Raw genomic sequence first — 21,955 nt, 5'->3', positions numbered from 1 at the left:
CATTTTTATAATAGTCAGAAAAAGGTGTCTCTTGATTTTCCATAAGGAGCTTCATTTTGTGATCTTTTCTTGCCTTATCATTCTTTACATACACAGCGTACTGTATTTGAATTACCTCTGAACAGCAGGAGGCAGCTTCTAAGGCCTCTCCATTTGGTTGGAGTAGACTGTTCCACTCTCCTGCCATTGTTGGGCTAAAGGGCTTTGACATTCTCACTTGACACGTCAGGACTAATTGAAATTGTATCAAGCTTGGCAGCCTTAATTTAGCATGCAGTCCTTATAAAGTAATGTATTTTTCTTCTTGGCTTTTGGAAATAAAATATAGCTTCAGACTAAACATTACTCACTCAGTTCCAGGTTGGATGGTGTTTTCAGGTTTCTGTTGTTTCCAGAGCATTTGCTGTATAGCGTTGGAATAATACTCTTTGGTAGTTGTAAACCTTCCAGGTGATTATGTAGTTACGTCCAAAATCAGGTTGTAGGTTTTGATTTGGAGTGAAGGTTATGTTGTAGAGGGTAGTATCCTGTATATGTTCCTGACAAAAAAATCCAAGTTTATCTAACTCTAAATCTTTTTTTTTTTAAGAACATGCTGAAAAATGCAGGAGCTCATCTGATCATGACCTCTGTCTCTCTCTCAGCTTGTCTCTTCACTCTGACTTGGTTTTGATTCTGATTACTGATGGTGGTAATGTTGTAAATGAGCTACGATGCTAGCGTAGCCCACATCAATAACGCTCGTACAATTTTTCGATATGGCCATAAAAACTTCTAAGAATATTGGCATAAGTAACTAAAGACGAAGATACTAGTGGGTGGAGTCATTTGTGTTGCTGTCAATGCGGTCAACCTACCAGAGAACAGTCTGAGTTGAGGGCAGGAACTGTTGGCCAATCACATGCGTCTTAAAATCAAACTAAACCCCTACCACAGAGGACGCAACAAAATGTACACTCCTGCGCGCCTCCACTTGAGGAGGCAGATGTGTGGAAAATCTCATAAAAACAAACAAAGAGATTTCAGGCAGCAGGTGGCAGCATTGCACTTGTGAAAAAAAAGGGCTGAAGGGTGTAACAAACCAATGAATGTGGGCGTGGCTATGTGGTGCAATGGGCGTAACTTGACGTTGCTCAGGATGTTTTGAAGCTTTCTCGAGGGTTATAGAAAATATTAATAGTGGTCATATAAGGATTTGTGGCTGTTGGCCTCAATTAAGACATGAAGAAATACAGAGAACGATGGAGAGCAAATTCTGCATTTTGACCGACGCAGAAGACCTCAGAACCCTAATTTCAAGTACCGAAGATAATCTGCAAATTGAAAGGTAACGCGTTAGCTAGCGCTGCTGCTAAGCTAGCTAGCTAAATTTCATTGGCGGGGCTAGCTAGCAAACCAATAACTAAATATCTTGCCAAACAGTAGGTTAACCGACATCAACAGTATTCAATATTGCATCGACAATTAAACGCATCAACACTAGGTTTTAGAAGGCTGCACTTAGCTAGGTAGCTAACTATCTAACTAGCTATGTTCATAGCTAGCTAGCGTTAATACTAGCTAGTTACAAAGGAGGTAGTTAACTAGCTAAATGGTCTGCCAACTAACGTCAGCTGGCGTATACCATGGCGTGTGTTGCAGATTGTGTGCAAGAGCATTAATTATAGCTAACTGACGTTAGTTGCCATGTTAATCTTCTATTCAATGTATCAAATTATGTTGACTACAATAACAATGCTCACTAAAAACTGATCATATATTTTTAAAATGTATAATGTATCTAGCTGTAATTATTCCTCGTTATTGTTTTTCTATTATTTCTCTTTTTTATTCTCTGCGCTGTAAGCATTTCACTGTTAGTCTACACCTGTTGTTTACGAAGCATGTACCATAACATTGTATGTAATTTACCTGGGATTGCATTGCAAATGTGCATGTCATCAGACAGTTTGCTTGCTAACGTTTACAAGGTGATCCCTGGGCTCTGGCTTGAGCAATGTTTTGCAGTACTTTAATGAATTAGGCATTTAGTAAATGATGAATACCTTCCTTCGTCAAGACCATACAGGAAAACCCTTATTAGTAATAAGGAAGATTGAGGATATAAACTGAGCCTAGCTCTCACTCAACTTCACCCCTTAGCCTAGGAGAATAACCTATACCTTCATGTTGTCTCCTTAGGACAAGGACTTTGTTTGAGGAGATCCGTGCATCCATCAACAACAATGAAGAAGAGGACCGTTCCTTTTGGAGGCCTGTGCTCCCATGGGGGGGTGTCTACACCATCAGGGCGGGGAGGAGGGCCATCTCATGCACCCCTCTGTATGTTAAGATAAGCCTAAAGAACACCTGCACAATTGACGGGTTCCTCATGATCCTTTATATAATACTGAGAGACAACCACAGCTTTCCCCGGGAGGTGGGCATCTTTCTGGGCAGGCAGTTTGTAGAGCATTTCCTCTACCTGATGGACTCATATGACTACACCACTGTTAAGATGCTGTGGATCTGGGACAGGATGTCCAAAAGGCAGTACCGCTCAGTGATCCACCATGCAGCGTTGGAGATCGACCTGTTTGGTAACGAACATGAGAACTTCACCAAGAACTTAGAGACAATGCTGTCCACTATGCAGGAGAGCCTATGCACCAACTGGAGCTGTCCTGCTCGCTTCCAGGAGTTCTTACAGAGAACCATCAACATCAAGTAAGAGAGGCAGAGGCTGTAAGTCAACGTCTGATAGCTGGTCAGTGTGGGAGGATTTTCTTTGCGCCTTATCTCCCAGAGCTTCTGATCAGAGAAGTGATCCTTCATTAGAATATAAATTAATAGTTAGTTACTACAAATAAAGTATGAACTCAATTAGTTTAGTGGGGTGAACTGGACTATGTCCAAATGGGAGGGCAATCCCTGTTTCTATTGCTTGCTTTGCTAATTCTTCTGGACAGCTGGTCTACACCTCTGTCTTTAAGAAGCTTTTATTTCTCCCCCTTGACTCGCTGCTTGTCTAAAATAAGGCCCAGCTGTCTATAATGCTCACAGCAGGGTTGTGCTCATTTTAGAATTGACTCCCATTCAACTCATGAGTTGAAATTGAATTGGCCACACCCCACAGGTTGCAGCGTTTGAGTGGCAGGAAGTAGAATTTTTAATTCTGTGCAATTCAAAGAAATTCCATGCAGTCATAGAACATAAGAGTTTAATTGAATCTGGCAGGTGGGTTGTTCCACTTCAAAAAGCACATAAGAAGATTTTGACACCCACCATCTCCGATTGTTCTGAAATTGTTTGTAGGTAGAAACAGATAAGATAAGCATTTCTGCAACATTTTGTTGATTGCATCCAAATTGGCCATTTCAATTTATAGGATTTATATAGTATTCAATAAATATGGTACCTAACGTTCGATTTGCACAAAAACCTCAACAATGATTACGATGTGAGGAATCCAAGTAAATGGTCATAGGCCAGTATACAGTATCCGTTCTCTGTTTGAAGAGTTGTATGAAGCTGCGACTTGGAGTGTTGTTCTTTCATACCATATAATATATTCTCAGTGAATCAATTGTTTCATCAATATTTTATATGAATGTATATAACGACATGCTTGATGTTTTATATACAAGATGTATATTTGAATAGACTACACATTAATATACTCTGAGTGTACAAAACATTAGAAACACCTGCTCTCTCCATCACAGACTGACCAGGTGAATCCAGGTGAAAGCTATGAACCCTCATTGATGTCACTTGTTGTATCCACTTCAATCAGTGTAGATGAAGGGAAGGAGACGGGTTAAAGGTATTCTTCGGGATTTTGGCAGATGCCTTTAGGCTAGTAGATACCCATAGACTTCCAGTCATTGTGCTAATGCTAGTTACCTGTAACTTCCTTCATACTGGACACAGAGACACAAAAAAGGTATCCACGAGTTTGTCTGACTCTAGGGAAGTAAATAAAGGCATCTGCCAAAATCCTGAAGGGTTTTTCACTCAACAGTTTCCCGTGTGTATAAAGAATGGTCCAGGAAGGTGTTCCTAATGTTTTATACACTCAGTGTTGAATAGAAGATGCATTTGAATTTCACTAAATTCAATTATATTGTAATTCTGTATCCTGTTTACTACTTGAATTGAAAAGAATTGAGCATAATCCTGGCTCACAGTAGGAAATAATGAAGAGAGCAGTTGGTTTCTAAACAGCTCTGGTTCAATCTCTGCCAGAGCCTTATAAAAGTGTTTACCCATGGTGGGCTGTATTTAGACAGTGGACTATATCTATTACCAAATCCCAACTACTATTTCAGTCGTTTTCATAGGTGCTTTTCTTTCTGGTGGAAATTAAAATGATGAATTAGGTTTGTGTAAATGTATCTGTAGCCTGATACTGGTGGTGGTTAGAGCTAAACCTAACTACATGGTGTTCAGAGTCCGACTTCTTACCCTTGTTCTTCTTTCCCAGTCCTCCTCATGAGCTGCCCCATAGAGATCCCATTCAGTCAGCGGTGGAGGAGTTCTTCTGTCCCAAAATCATTCTCTGCAAAGAACTGGGGTGAGACATAACTTGAATGTCGAACCATCATATCCTATAATCTCTCCTGGTCTTTTCTATGATGCTGACTGATTTCCTGTCTGTTCTACAGGTGTAATGGGTTGAGGGAGTTCTCTCAGAGGGTCTTCTGCCATGGCCCACCTCCTTTTGTCATTCTCAACATGCAGCTATGGAAGTCTGAGGAGCTGTCCTACGTTCCTTACCATCTGGCTCTGTCCCAACACAGGTAAGGAAACCATGTAGAGCAGGAGGACTCCAATCCCAGCCTCATTGTCTGATGCTGTTCTTTTTCTCCCTGGTTGTTCATTTAATGTCAATATCGCCAGTCTGTTTTTTTTATTTCGTTGAAACAGTAACCTCCTTGCCTGTACTTTGCTATTTTCATTGATTTCATTAAGCTTTTTTTGGTAACCGGTTTTTAACATGCTAAAAAATACAACCGTCTCTGTGCTTTTCAATAGGTACTCACTGGAAGGCGCCACACTCTTCAACAAGGAAGAGCATCACTACTCTGCAGCCTTCCAGATAGACGGCTACTGGATGCACTATGACGGGCTGAGGAGCGACAATCTGATCCTGTTAAACAAGCCCCCTGAACTCCTGCTGCTCTCTTCCCTTGTCTACATCCGCGCCTCAGACAAATGAGGTGCACAAAGGTAACCAAACAGGGATGGGGTCAGATCCATTTTTCATTACTTACTTGAATTAAAATTCTTCTGAATAGAATTTAATTAACCCCAACTTTGTCACCAGGGTCCTGACGGGACACAGAAGGGAGGGAGACACTCGACAGCACAAATACAAAGGAATCTTTAGAAAATTGCTCACCCTACACTTGCACCTTCCTGTCTTTCTTTTTGTTGCCCAGAAAAATAATCCTTTACATTACACTTGGTTAATCATGGTTTTGTCTTCCATTCCTCAGTGAGAACATAACATAACTTTTTTTAGCACCTAATCATATTTTAATGACATGTCAACAACTTCCTTGTTCTGTTTTATACTTTAAGATTATTTTTGAAATTATGTGCTCTATTTTTGCCTTACTGTTGTCTCTGAAACTGTGTGCAAAGTGATAAGTGCGTCTTCTCTTTGGGCATGCTTGGAATCCAAGAATATATGTATGAACTATAGTAGTTCTGGGCAGGTATGCATATTGAAGAATAAACTTAAATAGCTTTACTGCGTAAATGTTTGTTGAAAAGTTTGCTTGCAGCGTGTTCTCTTGGGTGGGTTGCCATTCAGAGAAGCAAATTCAACTTTGATGTAGACTTGTCAGCAGGGTATATAAGCTAGACCAGCAAAGCTTCTGTGAGAGTTGGTACAGTACTACAATCTATTTGTGCATACCAGCCCTGACTTCAGATTAAACTGGTGCTTTTTTAATACTGTAGTTTGAAAACATTTAAACCGTTTAAGTATTGCTTTGTATTTTGTGGAAATTCAATCATTATCCTTGATTTACTGGCTTGTTTTAAGTTGTCCATTGGGCTTCAACCTGATGGAAGTGAAAATGTCAGTGATTGTTAGAATACATGCTCCAATAATTGTATAAAATCAGTTCTGTCTTAAATGTCAGTAATTACTTGTACTTACAAGTACCCCAGCACAGTGACATTATAGAAGTGCTTATTGAGTGCTTGCTTGTTTGCCTTTCAAAGTAGCATATGATATCCTGCACAGTTCAATAAGGTAAATTACTACATCCCAATCTAAAGATGTCAAACCTGTAGTAAATATTAGTATACAAATGTGATTTTGTAATGCATTTGATCATTTAGAAATGAACAGAGCATTGAACCATCACATTGTGCCTCTTGCCAATTTATCAGTGTAAAATGTAATTGACAGAACTACATAATGAAATTCTTATAGCAAAAACACTTGTTCGTGTGTGTCTATGCTTTCGTGAAGTATTTTTTTTTTAAACAATACACATTTTTATATGCGTACGTGTCAGTTATGGTGCACACAAGCAACGAAAACAAAGAAACAAGAGCCAAAGAACAGCAGCGTACCTTTAAGGCAGGCATTTATTCATATTAACTGGGTACGACGGCACACAAACTGGCTAAAATGTATGTTCAATCAAAGCATGATAACATTTTGGAAAAAAATACTGCTTCTACATCAAGGTTCTCGTAGTTCCAGTAATAATCCACAGGATATAGAATTCAACATTATCACCTTAAGCCAGTTCAGACACACTCATGGGAAATGTAAAAGAAGTGGTAATTTGGCTAACATTGACATCAGTTTCAAATGACTTTTTCAGACACAAGAGTCTTTGCCAGACTTGATTTTAGTATTCCCTCTGCATTCGTAAGTAAAACAAGCACTTTGGTGAGTGGTGGCAAAACAAGACATGGTTAGGGCATGATAAAAGACAAAACAAGACATGGTTAGGGCATGATAAAAGACAAAACAAGACATGGTTAGGGCATGATAAAAGACAAAACAAGACATGGTTAGGGCATGATAAAAGTACACTTATTTTTCTTAACTTCACATTTAGCTATACATCCCTTCATTTTGCAGTTTCATGTTTTCAGATTCAACCTCCACAGCGCAGTAAAGACAGTCTGTATACATTCATCCCTAAAATGTATGTTGTCTTCAATATCCCCAAGGATATCTTTCTATGCGTAGTAGTAGCATCAAATGCTTGACAATGGATGGCAGCTGCAGACAATCACGCCTGCGTGATTTTCACTCTGTTCTGGCTCATCCTCCCAAGCTGTTGTGGATGGACAAATGCCTAATTTGCCTAACATCAAGAATTGAAACAGAAAAGCACAATTGCAGGAAATCTAAAAGGGAAGACTACTCAATTAAAATGGTTAATGTAATACAGTATTAGTTCATTTTATACTATGTGCTCTAAGTTATCTTAGGATGTTCCAAGGATGTCATATTTCACTGATTGCAATATGTTGGATTTGCGTTGATTATTCATACGAAGAAAATGAAAACCAATTCATGGTTATGTGAATAGGAGCTGTACGTTCATGCAGGTTGAAATGGCATATTTACTTCCATCCCATGGCAGCGTAAACCTTTTTTGCAATCATAGATTAATGTTTCCAATGTGAAATGTTAAAGCCCACTATTCCAAGATGGGGGAAAAAACCCAGCTGCAGCAGGTCTAACCATGAAACAACTTGTTTTAGAAATAAATTCACTTTTAAAGGCAATTAAATGTCACCTAAGATTCAACCATCAACATTTAAAGAAAAGTAAAGTGAAGAACTCACATGCTTGTTCAGACAAGCTCTCATACTGCTGAGATTGCTGACGAATAAACAGTCTTAAGATGTTTGTTTGGGGGGGTGGGCTTCCCTTGATCTTAATTTATTACGTTCAAGGTAACGTTTAGAGGGTAAGAGCTAAAGAGTATAGGTAATCACAATTGACAAGTGTGTAAATGGAACAACACTGCAGTACTGTAACTGCAAGGCTGCTCTCTGGTGAGAGACTAGATCAGATGGCTTAGAGCAAGACCCATACAGTCAGTCTTGTGCCAATCTTACATTACATGCAAACTGGGATTTTTACTGGAATACAATCCATTTGATAATCTGCAAACTTTCCCCAGTACATGTGAACTGACTTGCACGACATTGTTAATGGCTCTTCAAAGATGAGACACACAATTTAAAGTGGGATGGGGAAAACGGAGACAAAAGGTTTGAACGGTGGTGGTCTTTCAGACAATATAAACGTGTGATAATGTCACAACAATATGAGACGCTTTGACTTTTGATGCTAAATTCAAAGCAATTGTATCCACAAATGTATTGCATTGTTTAAATTCCATGAACCTAAATTGAGACCTATGTACAAATTGAAGTTGCACTACTCATCAATATGTTTGGTATGTGCAATGCAGAGCTCCCTTTAAGTTTTCCTCGTGTGCAAACATCTATAAAATGTACAATACAAGGAAACTGCTCTTACACTCTGGACCAACAACAGGGACTGAGCTTCTCGATCTGTGGCCTCATGTTACCTGTCCTTCAGCATGGCCCGAGGCTACAACACCCAGACTCGGCCTGCAGCCATCTAACCCAGGCGAGCGCTTTGAGCTCAGTCATGTCTCCATGCCCTTGTCTGTCTGCCATGTCTCTCTCCGAGGTCCAAATAGTTTGTAACAGTGACAATTTTGCTTGACATAGAACACAGCCCTTACTGCTCCATATCCACCCCATCCATATGGCAGAATGTCACACGTGCTATGCATTAGCAGTGAAAATAACCCTTTTGATTCTGGCACAAAGGAGAAAGTTACACCAGACTTGTGAAAGCAGGTCATATTTTGGCACTTCACAAGGCTGTGAATATACACTCTTGCCTGAGCTCCTCAGGAAGACCTTGGCCACATGTGGCTTCTCACACATGCTTCATCAGAGCAAGCAAGCAGAGAGAGGGGGTGTAGGAGTCATTCCATTTTAGGCATTTAGCAGACACTCTTATCCAGAACGACTTGCAGGAGCAATTAGGGTTAAGTTCCTTGCTCAAGGGCTCAGAGATTTTTCCCCTAGTCAGCTCAGGGATTCAAACCAGCGACCTTTCGGTTACTGGCCCAACGCTCTTAACCGCTAGGCTTCTTCCTAACCCATTAGAGACCAACAATCTCAGACTTACTTTCTGATGAAATTGGTGGTGAGCTATACAGCCAGATCCACTACTTCTTAATGCAGGGACAATGTTTCAGACAAACTATCGCTAAACGGATGACAGCCGTGGGGCTCAAGAGGGAAAGCATCAGATCATAAAATGTATCCATAGATGGTACCTAACGAGTCCACTTTAAAAAATGGGGCTCAAAGTAAAGACTGGTGGTTGAGGTATTCCAGTCACAAGCTTGCCTTCTAGCAAGACACTGCTTTATAGCATGGGGGCATTTTGATGCACAACCAACATCTACAACAACACAGAAGAACAAATAAAAGACACCTGATACCATGAGGCAACACAGACAACAGCTGAATCCTGAATCCTAATAGCACCAGTTAGTATTGTGTACAAACCCAGCAATGAAAAGCGGGACAGGATAACTTTTCAATACTTATGAAGAGGGCTGAAGTGTGACCCTACCTCAGGAAGATGTAACAGAAGCCGTAAGTTGGGGATTTATCAATTGCTCCGAGGATGAAAGACAGGTGGCAAGTACTCAAGAGAATTCAGTGGGGTTTGTTAATCCTTCACAACCTCTTCAACCCTTGAATCAAATACATGTACACACACAAACTAGTAACCCAGTGCAAAAAAACATTTACAGGCAATGCACTAGAGGATATTCATATCTATACATTTCTTTTAATTTAAACTATTTACAGAGAAACAAAAGGCAGCCCTTTAAGTGAATATAAATATTCAGATCTCTCTTTGTGAAGCACTGATTTAGATGCAGACATTTCAAACTGTGAGCCGATGACCTTGCCTGAACTTTAGTCCTGCACACAGACACAAAAGAACAATCATGCGTCTACTCACAAGCATACAGACACTCTGCGCCACACACATACTTTAAAGATCTAGAAAAAAAAATACAACTGGAACATGTTCTGCTCATAGCAGAAAAAAACATATGAACACAAAAAAAGGTCTACAATTAAAAAAAGTGACAGTTTTCACCCACAGTCCTGTGAAAAGTTGTCATTGTGGTCCAGCAGCAGTCATCTCTTCTCTGTGACAAGATCCATGGTGATCTGCTCCTCTCCTCCACCCAGACCTTTTCACTCTGGCCATCTGTGGTTCCCTGGTGCCAGCCGGGCTCATTCATCCAGCAACAAGCTCTCTCTCTTTCTCTCTGGGATCCACAGCAGTGTGGAGGCCTCCTCAGCCTGTTGGCGATGAATGGAGGAAAAAAATAAATAAAAGCCTTTTGTCTAAGTCTTCTTAAGGAGTCCTACCCAGGGGTGCCATGGGTCAAAGAGCAGTCATGCCAAAGTTACAGCGGCAGTACATCATGCCGCTTGAGTCCAGCCAGCTGTCTGTGATGGGGTCGTATCGCTGGACAGTGTTCAGGTAGGATGACCCCGAGTGACCCCCCACCACATAGAGGTAGTTGTCCACGATCGCGGAGCCAACCCCTGGGAAGATAAATATTATAAATGGTTATTCCTGGCCATGCAATATGAATGGTCAACTTCCCAGCATCAACATAAACCTTGTAGTAATTTCCCAACTCACCTGTGCGTGGTTCATTCATGGGCCGACAGGCTGTCCACTGGTTCTGGTGTGGGTCATACCTCTCAATGCTGGACAGATGTGATACCCCGTTGTGTCCCCCAACCACAAATATGAACCCTAGCATGACACCAACGGCAAAATTGATCCGTTTGTCTGCCATGGGGGCTACCATTTCCCAGGCATCCTTGCTGGGGTCGTACCGCTCCACACTGCACAGTAGAGAGACAGAGTTAATAAATTAAAACACTGTCCTTCCAAGTGGCACAGTTATAGTGATACTGTGCATTGGCAATATCACTGCTGTCTTTTTAAACAGGTTAGTACAGTAGCAGGAATTATAGCCATCATAAAATGACACTTTTTCCTGTTTCAAAGCCAATACAATTCACTATTGCTCTTTTTTGTTGTTAGACATTATATAGCTGTGCCATTGTCATCACAAACCAATGCAGCCCCATTTAACGAGGCCATCTATTCCAGTCCTATATTTTTCTGGCAATATCAAACTGGCAATTTGGGAATTACCTTTGAACAACTAAGTCCCCACAGCTTCCCTGTCCACAAACACATTCTCCTGAGGGGTTTGGGAAGTCAAGGAAACTGTAACAACACATCCCTCTAGTTGACAACAAAGGTCTAACCAGCAAGCCAGCACTTATTCTATGAAAGAAACTACAGTGCCCGCTGTAATTATTGGGACATTTCTTCTTTTGGTTCTATACTTTAAAAGTTGGGATTTGAAATCAAAAATTGACTTTGGGGTTAAAGTGCAGACTGTCATCTTTCATTTGAGGGTATTTTCATCCATATCAGGTGAACCATTTAGAAATTACAGCACTTTTTGTACACACTCCCCCTATTTTAGGGGAGCAAAAGTATTGGGACACTTGTGTATTAAAGTAGTAAAAAGTTAAGTATTTGATCTCATATTCATAGCACACAATGACTACATCAAGCGTGTGACTCTACAAACTTGTTGGATGCATTTGCTGTTTTTTTGGTTGTGTTTCAGATTATTTTGTGCCCAATAGAAATGAATGGTAAATAATATAGTGTGCCATTTCGGAGTGACTTTTATTGTAAATAAGAATAGAATATGGTAGTATGATATTTGTGCATCTAACTTTGTCACTCATCATTATTCATGATTCATTCAGGATTATCTGTAGTCATGGTAGCATCCACATTCATATAGAAGTGTTTAGAAACATTTTATTCACAATAAAAGTCACTACAAAATGACAGTACATTATTTACCATTAATTTCTATTGGGCACAAAATAATCTGAAACAAACAAAATAAACAAATGCAGCATCAGACTTGACTAGTCATTGCCTGTTATAAATATACTAAACCTTTTTAATACACAAGTGAATTTGTCCCAATACTTTTGCTCCCCTAAAATATCTACACAAAGTGCTATAATTTTCTAAAAGGTGAAAATCCCCACAAATGAAAGCTGACAGTCTGCACTTCAACGTCAGTCATTGCTTGATTTCAAATCCCATCTTTTAAAGTATAGAGCCAAAGAGGGAAAAAAAATGCTTCACTATCCTAATAATTTCATGAGGGCACTGTATAACCATCTGAGTAGAAGACAACAAATCTTGATTTGACAGAATATGGGTTGCACTGCAGGCTGGAAACAGAGCAGGGGGCTGAAACTCTTTGAATAGATGGAGCAAAGCATTCAAAGGTCTACCATATATAACCTTTCTGATGTGAAAACTGTCAAGTGTAGGAACAAAAGGGTTGACGGCAGGTTTTGAAGTAGACCTAGTATTTCAAAAGCCTATTGGAACCTCATGAGCAAAGCCTGTGAACATCCATAATACCACCGCATTGACTAGATGAAGTGAAAACATACCTGTTCATATGGGCGGGGCCATAGCCGCCAATGGCAAAGACCATGCCATCCAGCACAGCCGTGGCAAAGCAGCTGCGTGACTTGGTCATAGGTGCCACAGGCTGCCACTCCTTCACCTTGGGGACATATTTTTCTACAGACTGTAGATAGTACTGGCCATCATAGCCCCCCAGGGCATAGAGCTCCCCAGCCAAGACCACCACCCCCAGGGTGCTGCGACACTCTGCCATGCGCTCCACTGTGGACCAGGTGTTGCTGTCAGGGTCCCAGCTCTCCACTGTACTCTCATGTCTCCGGTAGCTAATGCCCTGTCGCATGTGTGTGGCGATGCCACCCACCACATACACCTTCTGGTCCAACACTGCCACTCCAAACTCATAGCGGGGCACACTAAGAGGGGCAAGCCCAATCCATGAATCCGTTTGAGGGAAGTACATTTCCATGCTACGAGAGAAAGAAATAAGTTACATTTGTTCAATTTCTTTCTAATTCACATGAAACAAATTAAGAATCTACAAATAAAAAAATAAAAAAATAATAAATAAAAATGGGTGGGGTTGACAAACAGTTTTGAATGATTCTGTTTAGGGCTCAGCATTACCTCTCGAGAGTGGCAAAGAGTCCAGCCTTGCCTCCCACAGCAAGGAGCACTTTGGCAGCACAGCGTGGCCGTGTGGACAACACCGTCTGGTAGGAGAGCCGGTGCTCAGGCATGAAATGGTATTTGAGGGCCTCGTTGAGGAGGTGCTTGCAGGCGTGGTCATCCCGGATAAGGTGGTTGGCCTCGTAGAGGCGGGTGAGGAACTTAACGCTGAGGAAAGGCAAGCGGACGCAGTGCAGTAGCTGAGCTAGGTGCTTCTGCCGCTCAGTCACATCGTACTTGATCCACGACTCCAGGGCGTAGAACACAGTCTCTTCTGTTACCACCTTCAGACAGTCATTTGATACGATTTCATCCAATTCCGCCCGTGTCAGCTCAAAAAACTCCTCTGTCTGGCACACCTCTTCAAAATTCTGACAGATGAATTTAGTGGCAGCCAGGCAGAGATCATGGCAGCCATAGGTCTCAGCGAAGCGTGAGATGCCTATACAGTTCCCAGCATCTAGCTGACTCTCTAAGAAGGAGCAGCACTCCTTCAGCACCAGCTTGACCTGGAGCAGGTTAGCAGCTGGTAGTAGGGACTCCACTCTTTCCTGTGAGATGAATACCGTGCCAGTGTAGGCATACTCAACGATTGCCTACAAGAGGAAAAATAAAAAACACAATCATGTTATGAAAGAGCCAGACAAAGTGTGCTTTTAGGAAACACAGTGAAATCTTCCAAATGATGACAGTGAGCTTAAATGAGCATTACCTGTAGCGCAGCCTCGTCAATGCACTGGAACTCCACCTCGGAGGTCTCCTTCTCTGACAGGTTGCCCGTGAACATGGCCTTGAAGTAGGGGCTGATGCTCGCCAGCACCACTTTGTGGGCATGGATCTTGCATTCACCCACGCGCAGCACAATGTCGCACAGCTCATGGTCCTGCCGCAACAGCTGGAGGCCTTGCAACAGCTGCTCAGAGTGGGGCCGCGTCAGACTGGCAAGCATATAGGACTGGGCCTGCTGGTCCATCTTTGAGAAAAAAACTCAACATTACCATGCTGTCAAATGTAAGGGACAAGTACAGTTTAAATAGACATTGTTGCAGCATAATCTCCATGTAAAGTTGCAGGACAGCCTGATAACAGCATCAATTTCATGAAACCAAAATACAGAACTATAGGCAAGTGGAGGAGGAAACTCAAGACAACAATTCCCTCTCCAGGTCAAATCTAAGGGAAGGACTGAAGCGACTTGCAGTATCTAGCAAGGTAAACAAGTGAGCCAGCTAAGTCATACCAATATGATTTATGCTATAGTTAAGTACAACATACAATATGCAGTGGCAGTGCACAGCATACAATATATCGGTGTGTGTGTGTCTACAAGTTTCATCGTATCATATCAGGTATGCGAATTAGCTAGATCTGATGAGTAGAGAATGGCATTCAAAAAAATGGCCTGATGAAAGATGACACTGCAACTGAAAATCTAAGCAGCCTTTTTTTTTTCCTTCTACAAAACGGTGAAAAATATGTATATATCAACAAGAATTCAGTTTTCCTTGATAATCCTTTAGTAAAGACGTGTTATTTCACTATTTAATGCATACAGTTTAGCTCACTTAAAGCTCAAGCGTTGAACAAGTTGAATCTAGCTAGCTAGTTATCTGGCCAACTAGCTAATAATAACCCCAGTTACTAAATAATATTAAAATGTAAGATGTAGCTATGGGTTTTTAAACCTTTCAAACATTGCTTTCTAGCTACTGTAGTAGCTTTGCATCTTCAAAGTATATTTCGACCAAGCTTGAGCGACGCCTCAAAACCGCAAGGCTCCGTCAGCTAGCTGTCAAATGTTGTCAGCAAGCTAGCTAGCTAGTCTACCATTGTTTAGCTATAACTAAACTGAGCGAGCAAGCTTGCTAACAGCTAACTGCTTAGCACAACAACAGCATCTATTTGCCAAATATCGGTGCGCCAATCCATTCAAAACTTGTCGATGACCTGTAATGAATACCAATGTAAATTATAAACATTACATTTCTCAAGGGTAACGTCATCTGCTTAGTTACTAGCAAAGATGTGTATAATGAACCCTACTAGTTTAGCTAGCTAATCTGGATAGTATCAGTAGCTGCCTTCGCGACGTCGGCCATTTAGCATAAATAGCAACAGCCTTGCAAGCCACAAAATTACTGTTCAGATTTTTCAGACTAGCTGATGAATATTGCATGTATTTTATAACATAGCTGGTAATCATGCGTAGCCTGCAATAACCTGGCTATCGGATGTACGAGGGGTTTGAGGCATCGTGTGAGAAATTACAATTAATTTAGCTAGCAACAAGGGTGTTATTTCCAATGCATTATCACGAAACCAGTACACTGTTGCTGCTAAAATAAAAACAGCACTTAGCAAGCTAAACATTGATCTTCAGCTTGTTGAGTGTTATCTATTGTAACATGTGATAGCTACTAGCTAAATATCTTCAAAAAATGTACAACACGATGCAAGGTAGACAAACCTGTGTTGAGCGTCAGATGAGCCGACAAGATCTGTTTTATTGCAGTAGCGGAGTTTAATCCAGAAGCCGCAGGAACCCCAGCGTCTGTCAGGAAAACAAAAGCCAAACACTTTATGCTGCGTAACTTTTGGAAGCTAGCAGGGTACTTCTAAAGGAATGGTATATTTTGTAGCTATTTTGCACACATTGCCATTGATAATATTTTTTTTTATACACCATAGTACATCATTCAAGTTAGGGGAGAGATAGAACGGAAAGAAGGCAATAACCAACTAGGAGTAATGAAAATAAAATAGAAATATCAACATTAAAAAAAATCCCAATTTTAATTTGGTATGATGAAATAGTGTAATACTTTGTCAATTCGCTAAATTGACAAATGTACAGTAGCTTTATGGTAGGCTACATCAGCGCCTGAAGAAGTTGCACTCCCTCTGTTGCCCAGCAGAGGTGCCCAGCAAATCAATATATGAGGCTCTGCTGGTATCAACATAGTCCTTAGAAGGGCTACGATATCACAAGTCATTTATAAACCTATTTGAACAAGAACAGTTATGATATACAGTGCCATCGGAAAGTATTCAGACCCCTTGACTTTTTCCATATATATATATATATATATATTTTTACTTAACCAGGCAAGTCAGTTAAGAACACATTGTTATTTACAAAGATGGCCTACCCCGGCCAAACCCTAACCCAGATGACGCTGAGCCAATTGTGCGCCAACCTATGGGACTCCCAATCACGGCCGGTTGTGATACAACGTGGAATCGAACCAGGGTCTGTAGTGACACCCCTAGCACTGAGATGCAGTGCCTTAGACCACCACACCACTCGGGAACCCAGCCTTATTCTAAAATGGATTAAATAAGTAAAAAATCCTCATCAATCTACACACAATCCCCCTTAATGACAAAGCAAAAAAAGGTTTTTAGAAATATTAGCAAATTTACCTGTTGTAAACAAATTTGATTGAACATGATTTGGAAAGGCACACACCTGTCTATATAAGGTCCCACAGTTGACAGTGCATGTCAGAGAAAAAAACAAGCCATGAGGTCGAAGGAATTGTCCGTAGAGCTCCGAGACAGGATTGAGTCGAGGCACAGATCTGGAGAAGGTTACCAAACATTTCTGCAGCATTGAAGGTCCCCAAGAACACAGTGGCTTCCATCATGCTTAAATGGAAGAAGTTTGGAACCACCAAGAACCCGATGGTCACTCTGACAAAGCTCCATAGTTCCTCTGTGGGAGAACCTTCCAGAAGGACAATCATCTCTGCAGCACTCCACCAATCAGGCCTTTATGGTAGAGTGGCCAGACAGAAGCCACCCCTCAGTAACCTGAAAATAGCTGTGCAGCAAAGCTCCCCATCCAACCTGACAGAGCTTGAGAGGATCTACAGAGAAGAATGGGAGAAACTCCACAAATAGAGGTGTGCCATGTTTGTAGCGTCATACCCAAGAATAACCGAGGCTGTAATCGCTGCCATAGGTGCTTCAACAATGTACTGAGTAAAGGGTCTGAATACTTACAGTTGAAGTCGGAAGTTTACATATACCTTAGCCAAATACATTTAAACTCAGTTTGAACACTTGGCCGGCTGCGGTGTTCTGGATAAGTTGCAGGGGTTTCATGCCACAAGTGCGGAACCCAGCCAACAAAGAGTTGCAGTAGTCCAGACGAAGGAATACAAGTGCCTTGATTAGGACCTGACCGCTTCCTGTGTGAGGAAAGGTCGTACTCAATGGATTTTGTAGCGCATGAACCTGCAAGAGCGAGTCACTACTTTGATGTTTGCAGAGAACGACAGGGTCACGCCAAGCTTCTTTGTACTCTGGGAGGGGGACATCATGGAGTTGTCAACCATGATGGAGAGGTCTTGGAGCGGGCAGGCCTTCCCGGAAGGAAGAGAAGCTCTGTCTAGTTGAGGTTGAGGTGGTGGGCCAACATCCAAGCCAAGACGTCTGCCAGGCACACAGAGATGCGTGTCGCCACCTGGGTGTCAGAAGGGGGAAGCAGAAAATCAGTTTAATATCATCCAAATAGCAATAATAGGAGAGACCATGTGAGAATATGAGTCAAGTGATTTGGTGTATAAAGAAAAGAGGAGAGGGCCTAGAACTGAGCCCTGGGGGACACCAGTAGTGACAGCATGTAGTGTAGACACAGATTCTCTCCATGTCAACTGGTAGGAGCAACCTGGCAGGTAGGATGAAATCCAGGAGTGTGCAGAGCCTGACATGCCCAGCCCTGAAAGGGTGGAGAGGAGGATCCCGATGGTTCACGGTGTCGAAGACAGAGGATAGATCTAGGAAGATGAGAACAGAGAAGAGAGCTTCAGCTTAGGCAGAGCGGAGAGCCTCCATGACACAGAAGAGAGTGGTCTCAGTTGAGTGAGCCATCTTGAAACCTGACTGGTTAGGCTCAAGAAGATCACTCTGAGAGAGAACAAGAGAGTTGGTCAAAGACAGCACGCTCAAGTGTTTTGGAAAGAAAAGAAAGAAGGGATACTGGTCTGTAGTTTGATGTCAGAGGGGTCGAGTGTTGGTTTCTTGAAGAGCGGAACGACTCTGGCCGTCTTGAAGTCAGAATGAATGGAGCCAGTGGTCAGGGATGAGTTGATGAGGTAAGTGAGGAATGAGAGAAGGTCTCCAGAGATGGTTTGGAGAAGGGAGGAGGGGATGGGGTTGAGCGGGCAGGTTGTCAGGCAGCTGGACATCACTAGCCGCAGAATTTCATCTGGAGAGAGAGGGGAGAAAGAGGACAAGGTGTAGGCTGAGTAAATGAGGAGCGGATGTTGCTGAGTAAATGAGGAGCGGATGTTGTCAAACTTTTTTTCAAAGTAGTTGACAAAGTCAGCCACAAAGAGGGAGTAGGGATGAGGAAAATAGTTTCCCAGGGTTGGACCAGAAGTTTGAAATGTAGATTGATAGAAAGCAGCTTTAGCAGGGGATACAGAGGAAGAGAAGGCAGACAGGAGAGAGTGGATGGATTATAGATCCTCCGGAAGTAGAATTTTGTCTCCATTTTTGCTCAGCTGCCTGCAGCCCTGTTCTGTCAGCATGCAGTGTCACTCAGCCACAGAGCAGGTGGGGAGGGGACAGTAAGAGTCAAAGGATGTGGAAAGGGAGAAGAGTAGGGTAGAAGAGACAGAGACAGGAGGAAGAATTCAAGGAGAAGGTATAGATGATAGGATAGAAGAGGTGAGAGTAGTGGGAGAAAGAGAGCAAAGATTGTGACGACACCTGACCATCTGGGTAGGGGCTGGGTGGGTAGCGTTGAAGGAGAGAGGTAGAGAAAAGGAAACAAAGTAGTGATCGCAGTAAGATTGCAGCAAGATTTGTAGACAAACAGCCTCTAGTAAAGATGAGGTCAAGTGCATTGCCTGCCTTGAGTGGGAGGGGACTGGGAAAGGGTGAGGTCAAAAGAGGAAAGGAAAGAAAGAGGTGGAAAGAAATTAATCCAAGTCAGGCGTCGGGAGGTTGAAGTCGCCCAGTATAATGAGGGGTGAGCCATCGTCAGGAAATTAGCTTATCAAGATGTCAAGCTAGAGTATATAAATTGTTGAAAGATCAGTGTACATCTTTTTATATATATAATGTGTTTAATACACTTGACTATTTGTTCACGTAGTGTGAAATACAAAGATATAGTGTATAGTTAAACAAATATTTTTCTCAACCATGCCCTGTTTTAGCATGGGCAGCACCATTGGGTAGGACTTCCTATGGATTAAGGATTGATCACATATTTCCAACCAAATCATCAGGAGGGATCAGCCAATGAGTTATAATCATGAGCAAACGTTCCATAACTGCAGGTGGCAGTAAATCTAGTGGTGAACGACTCAGACTCCTGCCATCAGAGTTGTTGGAGTCAACACTCTTGTAGTGGAAGAATGAGAGAAGGTGATAATCGCAACTAGCAACTGGCTGGCGTGGGAGCACATTATTTGGATGGCAGACCATCTGTGGGCTATCACAGTGATCAAACACACCTTATCTGTTTCAATTTCGATGAAGAGACATTCTCACGGAAGTCACGCCAGGAGAGGTGTGACGACTAATGAAACTTGAATTGATGAAATGAACCTTACAGTGTGATTTCAATGATCATATTTGGATTGTTTCAATAATTTATAAAGAGCTATGAATTTTGATATGTTTCATTGAACTGTAAGTGCTATGGATTTATTGTTACAGGGAAACTGTACTATTCTGTTCTTCGGATGGCGGATAGTTCAAAGAGGAGCGACACCGGTGTGCTCTTATCATACAGTGTTGAGGTGTGATTATTAGATTAGAGCAGTGGTTCCCAAACTTTTTATAGTCTCGTACCCCTTCAAACATTCAACCTCCAGCTGCACCAGGGTCAATGCACTCTCAAATTGCAACACACAAGCAATACAATTCATTTATTAAACATAAGAATAAGCGTTACATGGTCGCTGCCCATTAACAAAGTTAACTGTTTTCACTGTAGTGTCCAAAACGTCTTTCAAGCTCTTCAGGCATTCTCTAGGCATCAAGAGCCTCTTGGTGGATGCTGCAGTGTACCCAAGTGGCGTCGGGAGCAACTGCTTGCAAGCGCGTTACCACTCCACTATGTCTCCCTTGTATGGACCGTTAGTGGAATTCCTGCGAGAGAGTAACTGTTAATGTGATTGGATGTTAATTATTTGACTAGGCTACCTATATTTGACATTTTGTTGTTATTTAGATGAACACTAGAGTTTTATTTTATTTTTGGCAGTGAAACGAGGCTACCTCACCCAAATGTATAGCCCCGTTGGAAAATATAAATGGACTGTTTGAAAATGTGAAGGAATTTTTTTATATATAAAATCACATTTTTATTTGGCGTACCCCCGACGGCAGTTTGGGAATACCTGTAGAGAATGCGGGTGAAGTTTTATGCATTTTGTTTGAATGTTTTGGGCCATGCAAGGTTATATTAATTAGACGATAGGAGATACTTGGCGTTCTTGGAAGAAAAAAAGCTGGGCTTAAACCTAGATCATGGAGTCATTGGTAAACCGATCTCCTGACGTAATTTTGTATGTCATAGTGATGAATTTTCTATGCTGTTATGAATTAGGATATTTTGTATTATTTTTATTGTGAAGATTTTTGGTATGTACCATTTGTTAATTGTATTCTTATTGCGTAACTGTAACACATCTGATTACTTTTAAATGGATATGAACCGTAGTCCTCACATTTCTGAGTAACATTCCTTGAATTATTATTTGATATAATGTATAATGGTAAATATTATTCACAATATACATAGCATATATGCTCGGTCTCTAATTGTGCATCTCTGAGTTAAGGTTAAGTCAATAATTTAATGCTAAGACATAGATTGTAAGATATTAACTCCTTGTTCCTCAGCCACTTAATAATTGCATAACGGTAAATATAGACTCTAGCATTTTATAGTATTCCGAGTGGTGACGCAAGGCTCGCAACCTTGGCTATACCCACTGATTACGATTATGGGCCTATAGCATTCACATAATACTGTAGTCAGATTGATAAATGTAGTTTATTATTATTCAATGTAATTTTTTACACATCTACATAATGGAGACCTCTCATCCTCAGTTGATGGGGATTTCCACCACCCTACATAATGATTGGATAATTTCCACCAAACTGAATGGTGACTCATCCAGTTGATGGCTGACCAAAACAAGCAAAAATTTGATACAGATGAAATGTCCGTGTGTGCACGCACACTAATAAACTCGTGGATTGAGCGGTTTGACAATATCAACTAACCAAAATATTCAAGGCTAATCCGTAGCCTACGCCAGCCTAGCTTCCTACGGTAAATTTGCCATTGGCACCATTTATGATATTTTCTTTTTGACACCAAAAACAAACATACATACACAACCAACAACGTACAGACGCACACAAACAACGACTACATACAGTGCGAACAGAAAGTATTTATACCCCTTGACTTATTCCACACTTTGTTGTGTTACAGCCTGAACTCAAAATATATTACAAAGCTTTTTTTCTCACCCATCTACACACAATACCCCATAATGTAAAAGTACCCCATGCTCACACCTACAGTTGAAGTCAGAAGTTTACATACACCTTAGCCAAAAACATTTAAACTCAGTTTTTCACAATTCCTGACATTTAATCCTAAAATGTCCTGTTTTAGGATCACCACTTTATTTTAAGAATGGGAAATGTCAGAAT

General features: G+C 41.3%; 2 protein-coding genes across 2 annotated transcripts; one reads left to right on the top strand and one right to left on the bottom strand.

Moving 5' to 3' along the window:
• The first annotated feature begins 1,096 nt into the window (after nucleotides 1-1,096).
• Nucleotides 1,097-6,438, top strand: LOC106610876 (dopamine receptor-interacting-protein 1). The gene is made up of 6 exons (XM_014210524.3): nucleotides 1,097-1,327; nucleotides 2,182-2,706; nucleotides 4,466-4,555; nucleotides 4,647-4,781; nucleotides 5,017-5,211; nucleotides 5,309-6,438. The coding sequence occupies exons 1-5, from the start codon at nucleotides 1,242-1,244 to the stop codon at nucleotides 5,198-5,200; spliced, it is 1,020 nt and encodes a 339-aa protein (XP_014065999.1). The 5' UTR covers nucleotides 1,097-1,241; the 3' UTR covers nucleotides 5,201-5,211; nucleotides 5,309-6,438.
• A 122-nt stretch (nucleotides 6,439-6,560) lies between these two features.
• LOC106610877 (kelch-like protein 28) lies at nucleotides 6,561-15,863 on the bottom strand. Its single transcript, XM_014210525.3, has 6 exons — nucleotides 15,729-15,863; nucleotides 13,974-14,234; nucleotides 13,220-13,857; nucleotides 12,619-13,062; nucleotides 10,751-10,959; nucleotides 6,561-10,650 (listed from the first exon to the last, which is right to left on the bottom strand). The coding sequence occupies exons 2-6, from the start codon at nucleotides 14,232-14,234 to the stop codon at nucleotides 10,487-10,489; spliced, it is 1,716 nt and encodes a 571-aa protein (XP_014066000.1). The 5' UTR covers nucleotides 15,729-15,863; the 3' UTR covers nucleotides 6,561-10,486.
• Between the last annotated feature and the right edge of the window lie 6,092 nt (nucleotides 15,864-21,955).

The sequence above is a fragment of the Salmo salar genome, chromosome 09 (genome assembly GCF_965601325.2).
Source record: "Salmo salar chromosome 09, fSalSal1, whole genome shotgun sequence".
Classification (NCBI taxonomy): Eukaryota; Metazoa; Chordata; class Actinopteri; order Salmoniformes; family Salmonidae; genus Salmo; species Salmo salar.
This window is presented reverse-complemented; position numbering and strand designations above follow the sequence as displayed.

Excerpts from the sequence above, each read along its gene's own strand:
- LOC106610877 (XM_014210525.3), bottom strand. The coding sequence starts at position 14,234 with ATGGACCAGCAGGCCCAGTCCTATATGCTTGCCAGTCTGACGCGGCCC. Across the intron at positions 13,858-13,973 it reads TTGACGAGGCTGCGCTACAG|GCAATCGTTGAGTATGCCTA; the intron begins GTAATGCTCATT and ends TTCCTCTTGTAG. Across the intron at positions 10,651-10,750 it reads CATGAATGAACCACGCACAG|GGGTTGGCTCCGCGATCGTG; the intron begins GTGAGTTGGGAA and ends TTATCTTCCCAG.
- LOC106610876 (XM_014210524.3), top strand. The coding sequence starts at position 1,242 with ATGGAGAGCAAATTCTGCATTTTGACCGACGCAGAAGACCTCAGAACC. Across the intron at positions 2,707-4,465 it reads CAGAGAACCATCAACATCAA|TCCTCCTCATGAGCTGCCCC; the intron begins GTAAGAGAGGCA and ends CTTCTTTCCCAG. Across the intron at positions 4,782-5,016 it reads CTGGCTCTGTCCCAACACAG|GTACTCACTGGAAGGCGCCA; the intron begins GTAAGGAAACCA and ends GCTTTTCAATAG.